Raw genomic sequence first — 16246 nt, forward strand, 5'->3', positions numbered from 1 at the left:
ATTTTTCATTGCTATTAGTGATCCATTTAAAAATTGCAACAGTGCTAACATCTATCAAATTATGCTGAATGAAAATTAGACTTACTCAGAAGTGGATTCAGAAGTTCCGGCTCTTTCAGTAACTGAAATAAGAGAAGGCATTATGTTTACAAATGTAATCATGAAGACTGAGGATCAATTTAATTTTCAAGAGCTCACACTGTGAGAGAGAAAAACTACTGGCCCATAGATCATAAATTCAAAGTAACAGACACATGTACATACCATTCTCTATTACAACTTGGCAAGTATGAGTTTTACGTTGATTTAAGTGTTTAGCCATACGGTCTAAGCCAGAAGTATCGGCTAGGAAGTCACATTTAAGGCACACTAGAGTGATGCCCCTATGAAAAGAGAAGACTAATAAGACAGAGGATCATATGTGGAAATCCATGCATAAATTCAGTTAATTGTTCTGTGTAATAACTCCTGGTTTTTATTTTATATGCTATCACTATCATTTCCCAATTTTGTTATAAATATGATCTAATATGTTTCTCAAAGGGTTGAGATTGTAGGCAGTATTTACCTTGCATGTGCAAGGCCCTAGATTTATAGGCCCTGAAAAAAAAAAAAAGGATGCTCAAAAAAATAGCCTAGCCATTGTTAAATTATGCTACCTTTTAGAGTTTTAGAAATTGTATACTCTCAATCTGTTGCTAAAATATTCACATCCAGAGACCCAAAACAGTCTTGGCTCAACTAGCAACTCGTATAACTTGTATAAGTCACAGTCATTGATTCCTTGGCTTATCTGCCAAGCAAAAGATAACATTTGGAGCTGGAGAGAAGGCTCAGCGGTTAAGAGCACTGACTGCTCTTCCAGAGGTCCTGAGTTCAATTTCCAGCAACCACATGGTGGCTCACAACTATCTGTAATGTGATCCGATGCTCTCTTCTGGTGTGTCTGAGGACAGCTACAGTGTATCCATATAAGATAAATAAGTAATTTAAAAAGCCCAACAAAATCCAACAAGAACAACAACAAAGAAATATAGAGGTCTAAAAAAAACTTCGAGATTTCTTTTGAGTAATAAGAACTAGGATGTCCTCTATATACCAAATTACTAGCAAACAAAAACGTTCAGTTTATGAAGCATATAATCTAGTGTATTTAAGTCAGAATAAAGTTAGAAGAGTTATGAAGATTGCAAATTTAGTAATTTAATATAAGTATTAGTTTGTTAACAAAGCATATACATACCTGATATTTTATGTGGGTTTTGTTTGCTTTGAGACAGGGTCTCACTACTAGCCCTGTGGGGCCTTGAACTCAGGATGCTCCTGCCTACCCAGTGCTGGAATTACAGGTGTGAGCCACCACATCCAGCTCCATCATATAAAACCTTACATTTTTAGAAGTCTAAAACCTAGTAGTATACCTTATGCTGATTCTTCATCTGCGGCTCTGGTCTTAACATCCTGTTTCCTATTTAAGACTATTTAAGACTATATACATAAGAAAGTGTTCTTGAACAAACAAAATCATGTTTTCTCTCCCAAACCACCCTTTATTCCTGATTTCTCTTATGTCACTTCCTTGCCACAAAGGTTTACATAAAAACGTTTCAGATATTTTAAACATGTAATAATTTAAAATATCATTTACACTGTATTATGCTGGGGCTTTTAGACCTATCTCCTCTAAACAAATGATCTAAGTGAGCCCTAAGAGACAGGATAGTGTCATGTTTAGTGACTGATCCAAGGCCAGCCCCATGTTTGAAATGAAGCCCTTTGATTCCAGAGCCCATAGCTCTGTTGTAAGATTTTTATTTTATTTGAACATATGAGCTTCTTTTAAAAAGTATTTAATTTAACTTAGTTTTTCCAGCTTTCCATTCATTCATTCATTCATTCATTCATTCATTCATCCATCCATTCATTCATTCACTTTACATCCTGATCGCAGCTCTCTTCTCATCCCACCCTAGAACAGCAAGTGGCAGCAGGGCTAAGCATCTCCTCTCTTACTGAGGCCAGACAAGGCAGCCCAGCTAGGGGAAATGGATCCACAGGCAGGCAACCGAGTCAGGGACAGCCTCTGCTCCAGTTATTCGGGGACACACATGAAGACCAGCAGCACATCCGCTACAAACGTGAGGGGGCCTAGGTTCAGACCCTGCCTGCTCTTTGGTTGGTGATTTAGTCTCTGTGAGCTCATTCATTTGTTTTTATTTTATGTTTATTGTTGTTTTGCCTGCAAGCATATCTGTGTAAGGGTGTTGAATCCCCTGGAATTGGAGTTACAAATAAGTGTGAGCTACCATGTGATTGCTGGGAATTGACCCCAGGTCCTCTGGAAGAGCAGACAGTGCTCTTAACTGCTGAGCCATCTCTCCAGCCTCTTGTTCTTTCTTTTTGGCTTAAAATAGACTTTTATTATTTTATTTCCTGTGTACGAGTGCTTTGCCTATGTGTATGTACGTGTACATGCATGCTTGATGCCCATGGAAGTTGAAACATCGAATTCCCCTGAAACTGGCATTATGAATGGTTGGAAGCCACATTGTGTATGTGCTGGGAACTGAACCTACAGCCTATGTGAGAGCACCATGTGCCTTTGACCACTTCACCATCTCTCTAGTCCCTGCTCAATTCATTAGTAAACAACAGCCTTAACTACTCTGTGGTTTATAAAGCTACAACTCACTATGAATATTCCTTCACATTCGTCTTCCTATCAAACCCTTGATTCACCCAAAGTATCTGTGATTTTTCTCAGTGTCTTTCAAAGTAAAATTAATTCTTATTCTTTAGAACTTGTTTTTGGATTAAAAAAGTCTGTATCTAAATTTAAAATTATTTCCCCATATTCCAATCCCTGCTTTCTTGTTCATGCACCTCTCTCTGTCTCTCTCTGTCTCTCTCTCTCTCTACATATATATATTTTTTTCTTTTTTCTTTTTTTCTTTTTCATTTTTCAAGACAGTAGGCCTGGCTGTCCTGGAACTCACTCTGTAGATCAGACTTGCCTCCAACTCACAGAATTCCACCTGCCTCTGCCTCCTGAGTCTGGGATTAAAGGTATGAGGCACCACACCCAAACTTCATGCATCTTTTGAGTAGTGACCTCTATCTCCTCTGAAATAAGTAACTCTCACTGCATCTATGATAAATTTCCTATTATCATATTTATTTATGTTCTCTTCTTTATATCCTCCAAATAAATTGTATTTGTTTTGAGATGGGGGCTCACTAGGTAGCTCTGGCTGTCCTGAAGCTCACTATGTAGACCAGGCTGTCCCTGAATTCACAGAAATACACCTGCCTCTGCCTCTCAAATGCTGGGACTAAAGGCCTGCCATCACCTTACCCAGCTTAAATTCTACCTTCTTGAAAGTTGGCATCAAGTCATCTTCACCACTGTAATCTGTACACTTTCGTTTCCCCATAAAGAGCAAAAGTGAGAGGTTGGAGAGATCGCTCTGTTAAGAGCACTAGTTGCTCTTCCATAGAACCCAAGTTTGATTCCCAGAACCCACATGATTGTTGGCTCACAACTATCTGTAACTCCCATTTCAGGGCAATCCAATGCCCTCTTCTGGCTTCCATGGGAACCATGCATGCATGTAGTGCACAGATAATTTATTTATGTAGGCAAGACACATAATAAAGTACATTATAGTAAGAATAAATAGTGTATATTATCCACAGTATATATTTATAATATATACATTTATAAATATTATATATTAATTTTAAGCATTATAGCATTTTAATAAACTTACTCTCAATCGAATATTGCTAAAAAGACCCCTTTTCATTTTACAATGTAAATCTATGAAAGTTTCAACTCAGCATCTGGCACCACTGAAACAGAGGCTAGTCATAGATAGACTATCCCTTCCTTTGTTCTAAGAAGATAGCAACAAACATACCTATCACGTTCAATGACAATCATCTAGATTTTAAATTAGGTGTCCCAACACCTGGTTAAAAAGTGTCACTACAACTTTTAATACAAAGGACAGAAAAAGATCAATTAATTACCTGCGAGCTCGTGAATGCTTCTTAATACGAAGCTGCTTACTTGGGCGGTCATTGTGCAAGCTGAGAGGTCAAAGACAAACAAGATTTGATTACTTTTATCATCAAATAAGTCATATTAACTTTGAGCATGTTTTCAAGTCTATGCTTATGTTCTTACTTTTGATCAGATGTTAATGACATATAATAATGAGATTATATTGATCACTGGTATGGCCAGAGCAAATACCCATCCATTAATATGTTACGATCGTAACCTCCCCATCACTTCAATCAATGTAATGACATTAGGAAAGACTTGGGGAAATAATTAGGCCACAAAAGCAGAATCCTTACACACAGGATTTGTGTCCCTATAAAAATGGACCCAGGAGAGCTAGCTTGTCCCCTCTACCGTGCAACATAGTTCGAAGGTACTATGAGGGATGGGCTCTCCACCACAACACCTCTTCTTGTTGGCTTTTCTCTCATTTATTTCCTTTACTTTCTCTCTCTTTACATTTGTTTCTTTTTTAAAAAAGATTTATTCATTTATTTTTATTTTAGGAGTGTTTTGGCTGCATGTGTAGTCTGTGCACCGCTTGCATTCCTGGTGCTCATGGAGGCCAGAAAAGAACATCAGCTCCCCTGAACCTGGAGTTGCTGAAACTACTTACGGATCACCAGAGGCTTTTCCAAGGTAACACTGCTGTTTGTAGTGACTAAGCACACATTTGAGTATAGATTTAGTTTTCTGTGTATGCCATTGAATCAGGGCAAAGATGGATGGCTATGGCTTGGAAAGAAGGAGAGGGCATGAATGTTCTTTAGCATCATTAAAAAGCCTGGAGCCTGGGGATTAGAGATGGCTCGGCAATTAACAGCACTTGTTACTTTTTTAGAAGACTTGGCCTCACTTCCTAGCACCCACATGGTAGCTCACAATCTGTGACCCCAGTCCTAGAAAACTCTCTTCTGGTATCAATGGGCACTACATCAACTCAGTGCATGTAGTCATAAGCAGGTAACACATTAATACACATAAAATAAAAATAAACAAGTTTTTAAAACATGGATTTACTTAATAAAGCCATTCTAATTTTATTAAATTAACTGTTTTTAATAATTTCTTTCCTATTGGTTTTATAAATGATTACATTTGAAAATATACGAGGAACATTCTAGACATTCTCTATTTCTACATTCCTACTTCTTTGATGAGACACATGATTGTAATAGGACAACTGTGTCTTTAAAACAAACAAACAAACAAACAAACTCATTGAAAAGTAGTAATTTTTGATACAGGGTCTCATGAAGTCTAGGCTAGCTTTAAAATTAATATACAGATGGAGATAAGCTTGAATTCTTGATCTTTCTGCCTCTACCTCCCAAGTGCTAGAATTATAGGCATAAGCCATTAAATCTGGATAGCATTTTTTTGTGTGCTGGGGATTGAACCTAGAACTTTATATATGTTAGGCAACAGTGTGCCAGGAAGCTATACCCACAGACCAGAAAGGTAATTTTGACTGGCATGTTCAACTTACCTCATATGATTTGTAAAGGCTTTGTTACAGTGAGTGGTATATTTGCAAAAGTCACAACTTATATATGTAGAAAAGTGGCTTGAAAAATCTTTTATTTTGGAATGGCATTCAATACACGTGTGACTTCCCTGGTGACACCTTATGGAGATGGAAAAAATATGTTATACAATAAAAATAATAAGGAAACCCTTATTTTTGAAAAAATTATTCATTTATCAAAATTATCAGTAATTTGTATTCATAATAGGAAACTAAAACAATTTTGACATTAAGAAATTGAAAGGATGTGCTATTACAAGGTTAAGGAAATCCTTATTAACAATTAATTGATACAGATCTTTAAGATGATTAAATAGATATTTAAATTTTGAAAATTTGCTTCGAAGCAAGGAAGTTAAAAGTTTAACACATGTAAATATTGTGAGAGTAGCCAACCAATGACCCAAGCCATGAGAGGACGTCCATGCCCAATATTGCCTGGGTGGCCAGGAACCAGAGACTGGATGGCTAAGAGACCTAAAGCAGGACCACACTTGACTGACCAAAACAACAAAAACAGCCAATGAAATGACCCCTAATAATACTCTGCCGTAATCATAGATCGGTGCCCAGCCCAACTGCCACCAGAGACTTCCTCTGGCAGCTGATGGGAGCAGATACAGAGACTCAGATCCAAATATTAGGCAGAGCTCCAGAAACCCTTCGGAAGAGGGGGAGGAAGGACTGCAGGAGCCAGAAGGGTTGAGGACATCAGGAGAACATGGAGCACAGAATCAACTAAGCACGGCATAAGGAACGGAAAAGGCAATCTCAGAGCCTGCATGGGTCTGCTCTAGGCCCTCCGCATACATGCTGTGGTTGTTTAACTTGTGGGTACTTGTGGGCCTTCTAACACTGTGAGAGGGGGCATCTTTGATTCTTTTGCCTGTATCTGAGACCCTTTTCCTCCTACTGGGTTGCCTCATTCAGCCTTGATAGGAGGGTTTGTTCCTAGTCTTATTGCTATCTTATTATGTCATGTTCAGCTGATATCACTGGGAGGCCTGCTCTTTTCTCAAGAGAAATGGAGGAACAGTGGATTTGGGGGGAGAGAGAAAGTTGAGGGAGAAAACTGAGAGGCTGTATGACAGAATAAAAAAGACTATCAAATAGATATTTAAATTTTGAAAATTTGCTTTGAAGTAATAAGCTAAAACAAGTGCAAAAAGTCTAAGACATGTAAATAGTTCCCTAGGGGGAAAAAGATTCAATTAAGCAATTTAATGTCATAAGGCAAAAATACAATGTTTAAGATTAGTGCAAAAGATTAAAATCACAGAATAAACACAGCAGTTCTAATTCTGCTCAGCAATTGTAAAAAGTACCACTTTGTTATCTGCTATGGTCTTCATAATAGAAAAATGATTGTCATGTAAGTGTGTAAGAAGGTTCTTTGACATGGTAATAAGCATTAAACTTTTGCGATTACATGAGGATCACATATAATGAATAAAGATAGTACCTTAACTTCTTCAGATCTATGCTGAACTTGTTTTTCCTGGTGCGCTGTCTCTTTTGCTTGTTGGAGGGCTTGGCTTTGGATTTAGTCGTCCCTGAACCTGGCTTACTCGCATTGGTCTTACCAGCCGTGGATGAAATTGTTTGAGAGCTAGTGGTGGTAACTTTATTTGCAGATACTTTTGAGTTATTCTTAGTAGTTGCACTTTTAGACTTTGGAACTGAGAGCTGAAGAGACGTGCTTAGGATGGTACTAGAAGGTGGGCTTGATGATCTTGATTGACTAGATCCTAATGAAGCTCGAATAGTAACCTATGAAAACAAATCAGGACATATGCTCAGAAGATTACAAAAACAGCCGTGCGGTGGTGGCGCACACCTTTAATCCCAGCACTTGGGAGGCAGAGGCAGGCGGATTTCTGAGTTCGAGGCCAGCCTGGTCTGGTCTACAGAGTGAGTTCCAGGACAGCCAAGGGATACACAGAGAAACCCTGTCTCAAAAATCCAAAATAAATAAATAAATAAATAAACTACAAAAATGGTATTAAAACACTGCATGTAAGGTCTTACATTCAGTTATCTAATATGTGTAAGTGTGTTTACATGTGTATATCACTTGAAAACAGAGCCTGCTGATTTGGCTAGTCTAGCTAGCTAGTTTGTACCAGAAATATCCTGTCTCTGCGTCCCACATTCTGGGACTCCAGGTGGGCCATCATGCTCACCCAGATCTTTTTTTAATGTGGATTCCAGGTATCCAAGCCTCCATCCTTTCCATCTGTATAAATATTTTACTCACTTAGCCATCTCTCCAGTCCAAGCCCTTACATTTATTATCAAATGCTTTATTTTCCAAGAGTGCCAAAACAATTCAAGGCAGGAACAACAGTTCTATCAACATTTAAGCAGTGCTGTAAAAATTGACGCCCACATATAGAAGGCTGAATTTGAAACCTCACTTCATAGTAACATAAACAATTAATTCAACATATATCAAAGACTAAATGTTAAGTGTTAAAATTGTAAAACTCTAAGAAGTTAAAAAATAAATTCTCATTCCATGGGAGTTAGGCAATGACCTCCACTTTTTTTGAGAGGAGTGGGGAGACACTCTCTATATAGCCTTGACTCTTTTGCAACTCATTATATAGACCAGGCTGACCTCAAATTCACAGAATGCCATCTGCTCCTGTGTGCTGGGATTGAAGGCACCACCATGCCTACAGGCAATGACTCCTTAAATATGCCATCCAAAGCATAAGCCAACAACAAAATGGACAAGCAGGCATCTCTTTAAAGGTGATATAAACACTAAATACAAGTGTCAGTAAAGGAGCCCACAATCCTACTCCCAGATACATTCCAAGAAAAATGAAAACAAATGCTTGCACAAAAACTTTTACAAAAATATCCATAGCATCAGTACAACAGTCTAGAGAAATGAATAGAGAATAGAGAAAATATATACACAATGGACTAGTGCTCAATGGAAGGAATGTAGCAGTGAAACATGCTACACAATAGATGAACCTAGGAAACATTATATCAAATAAATCCTCAAAGACTGCGTGCTGTATGATTTCATTTATATGAAATTTTAAAGATGAGAAAATTCCTAAGGAAAAGATTAAACCTTGCATCAAATGATGCTGGAATACAGTCACTGTTAATGGATGTAAAGCTCCATTTACTGATAATGCAAATGGTCTAAAATTGCATAAGATGATGTTTTCACAACTCTGTATAAATGTTAATAAAACCACTTAACCAAGCACTTTAAATGGAAAAATTCCTTGGAGCATGAATTGTATTCTAAATAAGCTGTTACAAAAATATAAGTATAGTTCAAAAAGTCAAATATCATTATTTAAAATAGTAAACATGAAGTGCAATCAGATACATTTTTGATTTATTCTATCTTTTGTAGGCTTTTCTGTAGGTGTGTGTGTGTGTGCATACTATGGTGAACATGTAGCGGTCAAAGAATAACTCTGGAACTTGAATCTCTCTTTTTATCTTTATATGGATTCCAGAAATCAATGGATTTCAGGTAGTTAGACTTGTAGTGTAGGGTGGCAAGTACCTTTACCTACTGGCCTGATTTTCTACTTATTTTAAATGGTCTTAACAGTTAAAGGAAATTTACTTAGATATTTATTTGCTGTTGAAATAATTTCATATTGGTAACATGTCAACATGGATTTTAATGGATAATTTAGAAGTTAGTGCAAATTATCTAAAAAATGTATTTTCCATCCCCCTCCCTGTTGAGAATTTATTCCATTTAAATCTCATTATCTAGAATGCATAGATAATACTAGCTCACTTGTCTGTCTTGTTTGATCACTAACTGGATAGATTAAAAGGTGTAAAATAACCCCCAAATTATTGATGTCATTATATTACAATATGAAAATTTGGGAGGTTTGCAATATTAGTATTTTGTATGTCTAGTCTCAACATGGGATAAATAGAGTGCAAGAAGTTACATTGGAATGCATTTGTTGCTCTATATGTTCACATATGACTTTAGGTCATTCTAGTAGCAGATCCACACAAAAATGTATGTACTAAAAGCCAAATTTGAAAGGTTATGAATAAATTTATTTTGGATTATCCACCCATCCATCTGCTGGACCAAATATTCAAGAGCAAACCTTATATAAAGAAGCCAGAGGGAAAACTAAGGCAAACACAGAAAACAGTAAAGTTATCAAGGAAAAGAATCTGTTTTTCTGTAAGAAGATTCAATAACATCAACTTTAACATAGTTATGAGATTCAAAGTACTATGATAGATGCTTGGAACACAATAAATTAAACGTGACTTGTAGTCTTAAGTGCCTACAGAATATAAAAACAACTTAGTGACTCAGCTTACAATGATTCTCCAAAGGAATGGCTCAAGGCCCATGTCAATCAATTCAAACAACAGTCAAAAGATTTTAGTTTTGGAGTGTAAGAATAATAAAACCTGGTTGAAAACACAGATGGCTTAGCTGTTAAGAACATTTGATGCTCTTGCAGAGGACCAGAGTTTAGATCCCAGAATCCATGTAGGCTCACAACTGCCTGTAGCCTCAGGGTATATGATACCTTTTTTTGGCATATACAGGTACTGACATAGCACATGTGAACATGTGCAGGCATATACATACACATATACCCATGGTTAAAATAGTAGTATAACATTAACTTTAGTTTTTAACACACACACACACACACACACACACACACACAAAGAAGTTAATAAAACCTTAACTTCTTAACACACACACAAATTAAAAAGAATAATAAAATCTTAACTTTATTTCTTAGTAAATGTAAAGAAAAATTTTATATCATATTCAATAGATCTTAAGACCAGGTAGGAGTTTCTCTTCCCTCCTCTTTTTTATTTTATTTTATTTTATTTTATTTTATTTTTTGAGACAAAGTAATGTAGTCCTGGCTGTTTCTGGCACTCACTATGTACACTGGGCTCTCTTCAAACTCAGAGATCCACCTGACTCTGCCTATTGTTCACTAGGATTGAAGGCATATACCACCTTACCTAGCACAGGAGCTTATTAGACAAAATGCTAAAATGCAACATATTTAATACTCACTTTTGTTCCAGGAGGCAATCCCTCTAGTTCTTTAGGCTTTATGAATGTACGATGTTCTAACTTATGCTCTGTTTTCTCCTTGGAGGTCAAAAATTGTAGTCTGCATTTTGGGCAACGATAAATTCCTTTTTTCTGTTGATAAAAAAATTAGAAATAATATTAACATATATTTTCTTTTCTTTTCTAAGAGTCTCACAACACAGCCCCAGCTGTCCTTGAAAAATCTGCATGTGGTACACTTTGTTGGTCTCTTGTGATCCTCCTGTTTCAGCTTTGCAAGTGCAAGTGGTAGGATTCTAGGTATATACCACCATGTACTAGAGACACTAACAATTACCTACCCCGAACACTGAGACCTGAAATTGCTCTTTGACTAACTCTGTAATTTAAAAACTGGATGTCAGCATGTAGAAGAATTGCAAATAGGTACATATCTATCACCCTGCACAAAAAAGTCCAAGTAGATCAAACATCTCAATGAAAAACTGGATACACTAAATCTAATGGAACAGAAAGTAGGGAGGAGGCTTGAACTCACTGTATAGGAGACAACTTCTCGAACAGAACACCAATGGCTCACGCCCTAAGATTAACAAATGATAAATGGGACCTCATGAAACTGAAAAGCCTTTCTAAGGGTACTGTCAATAGGACAAGACAGCAACCTACAGATTGGGAAAGGATCCTCACTAACTCTACATCTGACAGAGAGCTGATATCCAAAATTTACAAAGAACTCAAGAAGTTAGACACCAACAACCCAAATAAACCAATTTAAAAATGGGGTACAGAACTAAACAGAGAATTCTCAACAGAGGAATCTCAAATGTCCCAGAAGCACTTCAAGAAATGTTCAACATCCTTAGTCATCAGGGAAATACAAATCAAAACAACTCTGAGATTCCATCTTACACCAGTCAGAATGGCTGCTAAGGTCAAAACCTCAAGGGATAGCACATGCTGGTGAGGATTCAGAACAAAGGGAACATACCTCCATTGCTGGCGGGAGTGCAAAGTTGCACAACCACTTTGGAAATCAATTTGGTGGTTTCTCAAAAAACTTGGAAGACTTCCACCTCAAGACTTAGCTATACCACTCTTGGGCATATACCCAAAAGATGTTCCACCATCCCACAAAGACACTTGTTCCACTATGTTCATAGCAGCTTAGTTTGTAATAACCAGAAACTGGAAACAACCTAGATGTCCCTCAACTGAAGAATGGATAAAGAAAATGTGATCCATCTACATAACAGAATACTATTCAGTTATTTAAAACAAAGACATCATGAATTTTGCAGGCAAGTGGATAGAACTTGAGAATATCATCCTGAATGAGATAATCTAGTCCCAAAATGATATGCATGGTATGTACTCACTGATAAGTAGATATAAGCCATAAAATAGAGGATACCCACCCTACACTCCACAGATCCAAAGAAATTAAACAAGAAGGAAAAGCCCAAGCGAGCGTGTTTAAATCTCACTTAGAAGGGGGAATAAAATGGTCATAAGAGGCATATGGAAGGAGGGATCTGGGTGGGAAAAGACATGGAGAGGAGAATAGGGGTAGTTTCAGGATCAGGTGCAGGGAGAGACAGGGAAGATGGCCAGATGGCCATGAGAATGAACGGAAAGCTGCAGCTGGTGAGGTGGGGGAGAGGGGCATCTGAGGACTTGCCATAGACCTGGGATAGGGGAAGCTCCCAAGAATCAATGGGGGTGACCTTAGCTGAGCCTCACAGCATTGGGAATATGGAACCTGAAGAGGTCACTCCCTGTAGCCAGGCAGAAACCCCAGTGGAGCAATAGAGACACCAACCCACCTACAAAACTTTTGACTCAAAATCTATCCTACTTACAAGAAATGGAGGGATGGGGAATGGAAAAGAGACTGAGAGAGTGGCCAAGCAATAACTGGCCCAACTAGAGACCCATCCCATGGGCAAGCACCAATCCTGACACTATTAATGATACTCTGTTTTGCTTGTAGCCAGGAGCCTAATATGGCTGTCCTCTGAGAGGCTCCACCCAGCAGCTGACTGAAACAGATGCAGATACCCACAGCCAAACTCCACAGGAAGATCAACAGAGTCAATTAACCTGGACACTTGGGGGCTCTCAGAGACTGAACCACCAACCAAAGAGCATACACAGGCTGGACCTACCCCCCCCAAAACATATGTAAAAGATGCAGCATGGTCTTCATGTGGGTCCCAAACAACTTGAATAGGGGCTATCCCTAAAGCTGTTGCCTGTCTGTAGAATCTATTCCCCTACCTTGGCTACCTTTTCTGACCTCAGTGGGTGAAGAAGTGCCCAGCCCTGAAAAGATTTGATGTGCCAGGGAAGGGGGATACTCAGGGCTATCATCCACTCTCTCAGAGAAGGGGAGGGAGGACACTGGAAAGTAAAGTGAATAAAAAAAAATTTTTTTAAAGCCACTATTTCACTATCCCCCAACACAGATCAATAATGCCATAATATTCTTTTCTTTCCTTTTTGGTGCTAGGAATCATATGCAGGATCTTATGCTACACAAGGCCATTCATTCTTTCGTTTGTTTTTTAAGAACTGGAGATAAATTTCAGGTAAGTTAGGCAAGTGCTTTATTCCATCTTTTAAAGCACCTTTGATTACAAATTTGATATATAAATTATTCAAGCATTCGAGATTACAAAAATGAATTACATTTTATTTTTATCCTTAGAAAAAGTAAATGTTTTACTTTTGATATCTTCATTTGTTTAACAAGTTGGTAAAGCAAATTTAACTTTTAAAAACAAAAAAAAAAAAAAACAAAAAAAAACTAGGTGGATGTGGTTGCACATGCCTTTAACCCTAGCCTCAGAGGTCAGAGGCAAGTAAGGTAGATCTCTTAGTTTGAGCCAGCCTAGTCTACATAGCAAGTTCCAGGGCAGCCAAAGCTATATGATAAGATCCTATCTCAAAGAAACAAACAAACCCCAACAGACAATTATAAAAAACAAAAACAAAAACAAAACCCGAAGCCAACTAATCAAAACAATAAAAACAAAAATATCTAACAAGAAACTCTTAATAAAGTTATACAATAGAAATAGATTTATATGGCAGTTCTGCCCAACAGAACTTTCTATAGTTGCATTGTCCACAGTGAAACCTGCCACTTACAACTGGACAGTGAATGCTTTAAATGTAAGAAGTGCAACTGACGGGGCTGGTGAGATGGCTCAGTGGGTAAGAGCACTGACTACTCTTCAGGTCCTGAGTTCAGATCCCAGCAACCACTTGGTGGCTCCCAACCACCTGTAATGAGATCTGACGCCCTCTTCTGGTGCATCTGAAGACAGCTACAGTGTATTAAGCCAGAGTGTCCAGCCCCCCCACTCCCGCCCCCGCCAGAGTGAGCAGGGCCGGAGTGAGTGGGGGCTGTCCTGAGTTCAATTCCCAGCAGCCACATGATGGTTCATGGCCATCTGTACAGCTACAGTGTACTCATACACATAAAAATAAATAAATAAATAAATAAATAAATAAATAAATAAATAAATAAAATAAAATAAAATGCAACTGAGAAGGTAATTTTGTAATTTTATTTTATTTTTTTTTATTTTTTTTTAAATTTATTTTTATTTTTATTTATTATATGTAAGTACACTGTAGCTGTCTTCAGACACACCAGAAGAGGGCATCAGATCTCATTATGGATGGTTGTAAGCCACCATGTGGTTGCTGGGATTTGAACTCAGGACCTTTAGAAGAGTAGTCCGTGCTCTTAACTGCTGAGCCATCTCTCCAGCCCCGTAATTTTATTTTTTTGTGAGTCTAAATTCAAATAGACACACATTAATAGATGTTATGAGGTTGAACTGCATGCATATGGACATACTAGCAGTAGGGTACAGATGAGAAAGAGGAAGGTAGTGGGCAAGGGAGAGAGATGTTCAAAGCCCATTATAGACAAGCATGAAAATAACTACGTAACCTAGTTTAATAAAATAAAAAACAATTTTCTATTATTTCCTGTTTATGAATATAAACAAAAAAATTTAGAGTAGTCATGGTGGCACATGCCTTTAATCCAAGCAATCAGGCAGCAGAAGCAGAAAGATTTCTGTGAATTCAAGGCCAGCCTGGGCCGGGCAGTGGTGGCGCATGCCTATAATCCCAGCACTTGGGAGGCAGAGGCAGGTGGATTTCTGAGTTTGAGGCCAGCCTGGGCCAGCCTGGTTTACACAATAAGTTCCAGGACAGCCAGGACAATATACAGGGCCCCTGCCTCAAAAAATTGTTTTAACTCTGAATTCTGACTGTTCAGTCATTTCTTTTATCAGAAAGTATTAGAAAAGAGATTTGTTTTAGGGAAATCCTTTGCTAGATTTTGTTGCTGGGTATGGAAAAGAGTGTCTTTAATGCTAGAATTTGGAACATAGAGGCAGAAGAAGGTGGATCTCTGTGAATTTGAGGCCAGCAGGGTTTATAAAGAGTTCCAGACCAGCCAAGGCTACATAGTGAGTTCCTGTGGGGGCGGGGAGAGAGAGAAAAAAAAAATGAAGGTAGGCACACAGATTGATTTTTGTCAGAGTTTTTTAAGGGTGAAAGATTATTTTTTCACTAACAAGAAATTAATTTTATTATCTAATGACTGATCCAAAGCCATGTTAGCAGCAGAGCTGAGTAGATTGGCATGACAATCCAACTGATAATAAGAAAATACAGTGAGCCAATCACTGAGAAGGCAAAAGTTTAGTACATGTCCAGTCAATTGTGTTCAATGCTCTTTCAAGCAAATAAATAAGAGGATCACAGTTTCACCAAAGTTTTCAGCCAAAGGCCAGGCTAACACTTTCAGAAAAAGACTAGGTGAACTCAAAATCCTAACTCAAGAAAAAGGTATGAGCACTGATACTGGTATCTTAGAAATTATATTAGTAGAAGTGGCAAAATTCACATAGGAAGCAAGTTATAATCTAAATACACTTTACAAATGTGGTAACAAGAGTCATAGTGGTTTCCTCTTAGCAGCTACTACTAGAAACCATCCTGGGTAAGCAACCAATCACAAATATTTGTAGTCTCACAACAATAACAACAAGAACAGACTAGGAAGTGAAAAGGATATTTGAAGAGAAAGAAAAGCAAAAGCAAAATGCCTTTGATTTTTAGCTTCCTCATTTCAAATGTTTTCCTCTGCTCGTCAAAATTACCTACAAGATCACAGTTCCTACCAAATCTAGGATGCCAAAATATGCAGCTTATACACCCCTCTATTGTGTGGTTCCTATGTCTAGGGATAGCTCTGAGAAAGTTCACTGGTTATAGACCGCAGTATTACCTGAGAGCAGGGGAAAAAAGAAGTAGATGTTTCATGAGTCAGCATAAATTCTAAGTTAAACTTGACCTTTTGAAAAAGTTTGCTTTCTGTCTGGGATAAACTAAATTACTGTTCTAAGTTCTTCTGTCTTTTCAATAAGATCATGTGAAGAAATAAAGCAGACCTCACCTGATGTCTCAGGTAGTGATTCATATAAGGGGTTGCCATTCTACTAACTTTGAGGCAAAACGGACATAGCAAGTTCTTAGTGTTTTCATGCGATGATCT

The 16246-nt window shown here is 37.8% G+C and overlaps 1 protein-coding gene across 1 annotated transcript in view; it reads right to left on the reverse strand.

The window, feature by feature from the left end:
• Znf280c (zinc finger protein 280C) overlaps nucleotides 1–16246 on the reverse strand; it is a 54851-nt gene that overhangs the window by 1698 nt on the left and 36907 nt on the right. The window contains 7 exon segments of the mRNA XM_031357014.1: nucleotides 86–122; nucleotides 265–383; nucleotides 4033–4092; nucleotides 5559–5696; nucleotides 7060–7367; nucleotides 10663–10794; nucleotides 16148–16246. Coding sequence (XP_031212874.1) covers nucleotides 86–122; nucleotides 265–383; nucleotides 4033–4092; nucleotides 5559–5696; nucleotides 7060–7367; nucleotides 10663–10794; nucleotides 16148–16246 — 893 coding nt within the window.

The sequence above is a fragment of the Mastomys coucha genome, chromosome X, assembly GCF_008632895.1.
Source record: "Mastomys coucha isolate ucsf_1 chromosome X, UCSF_Mcou_1, whole genome shotgun sequence".
NCBI classification, from domain to species: Eukaryota; Metazoa; Chordata; class Mammalia; order Rodentia; family Muridae; genus Mastomys; species Mastomys coucha.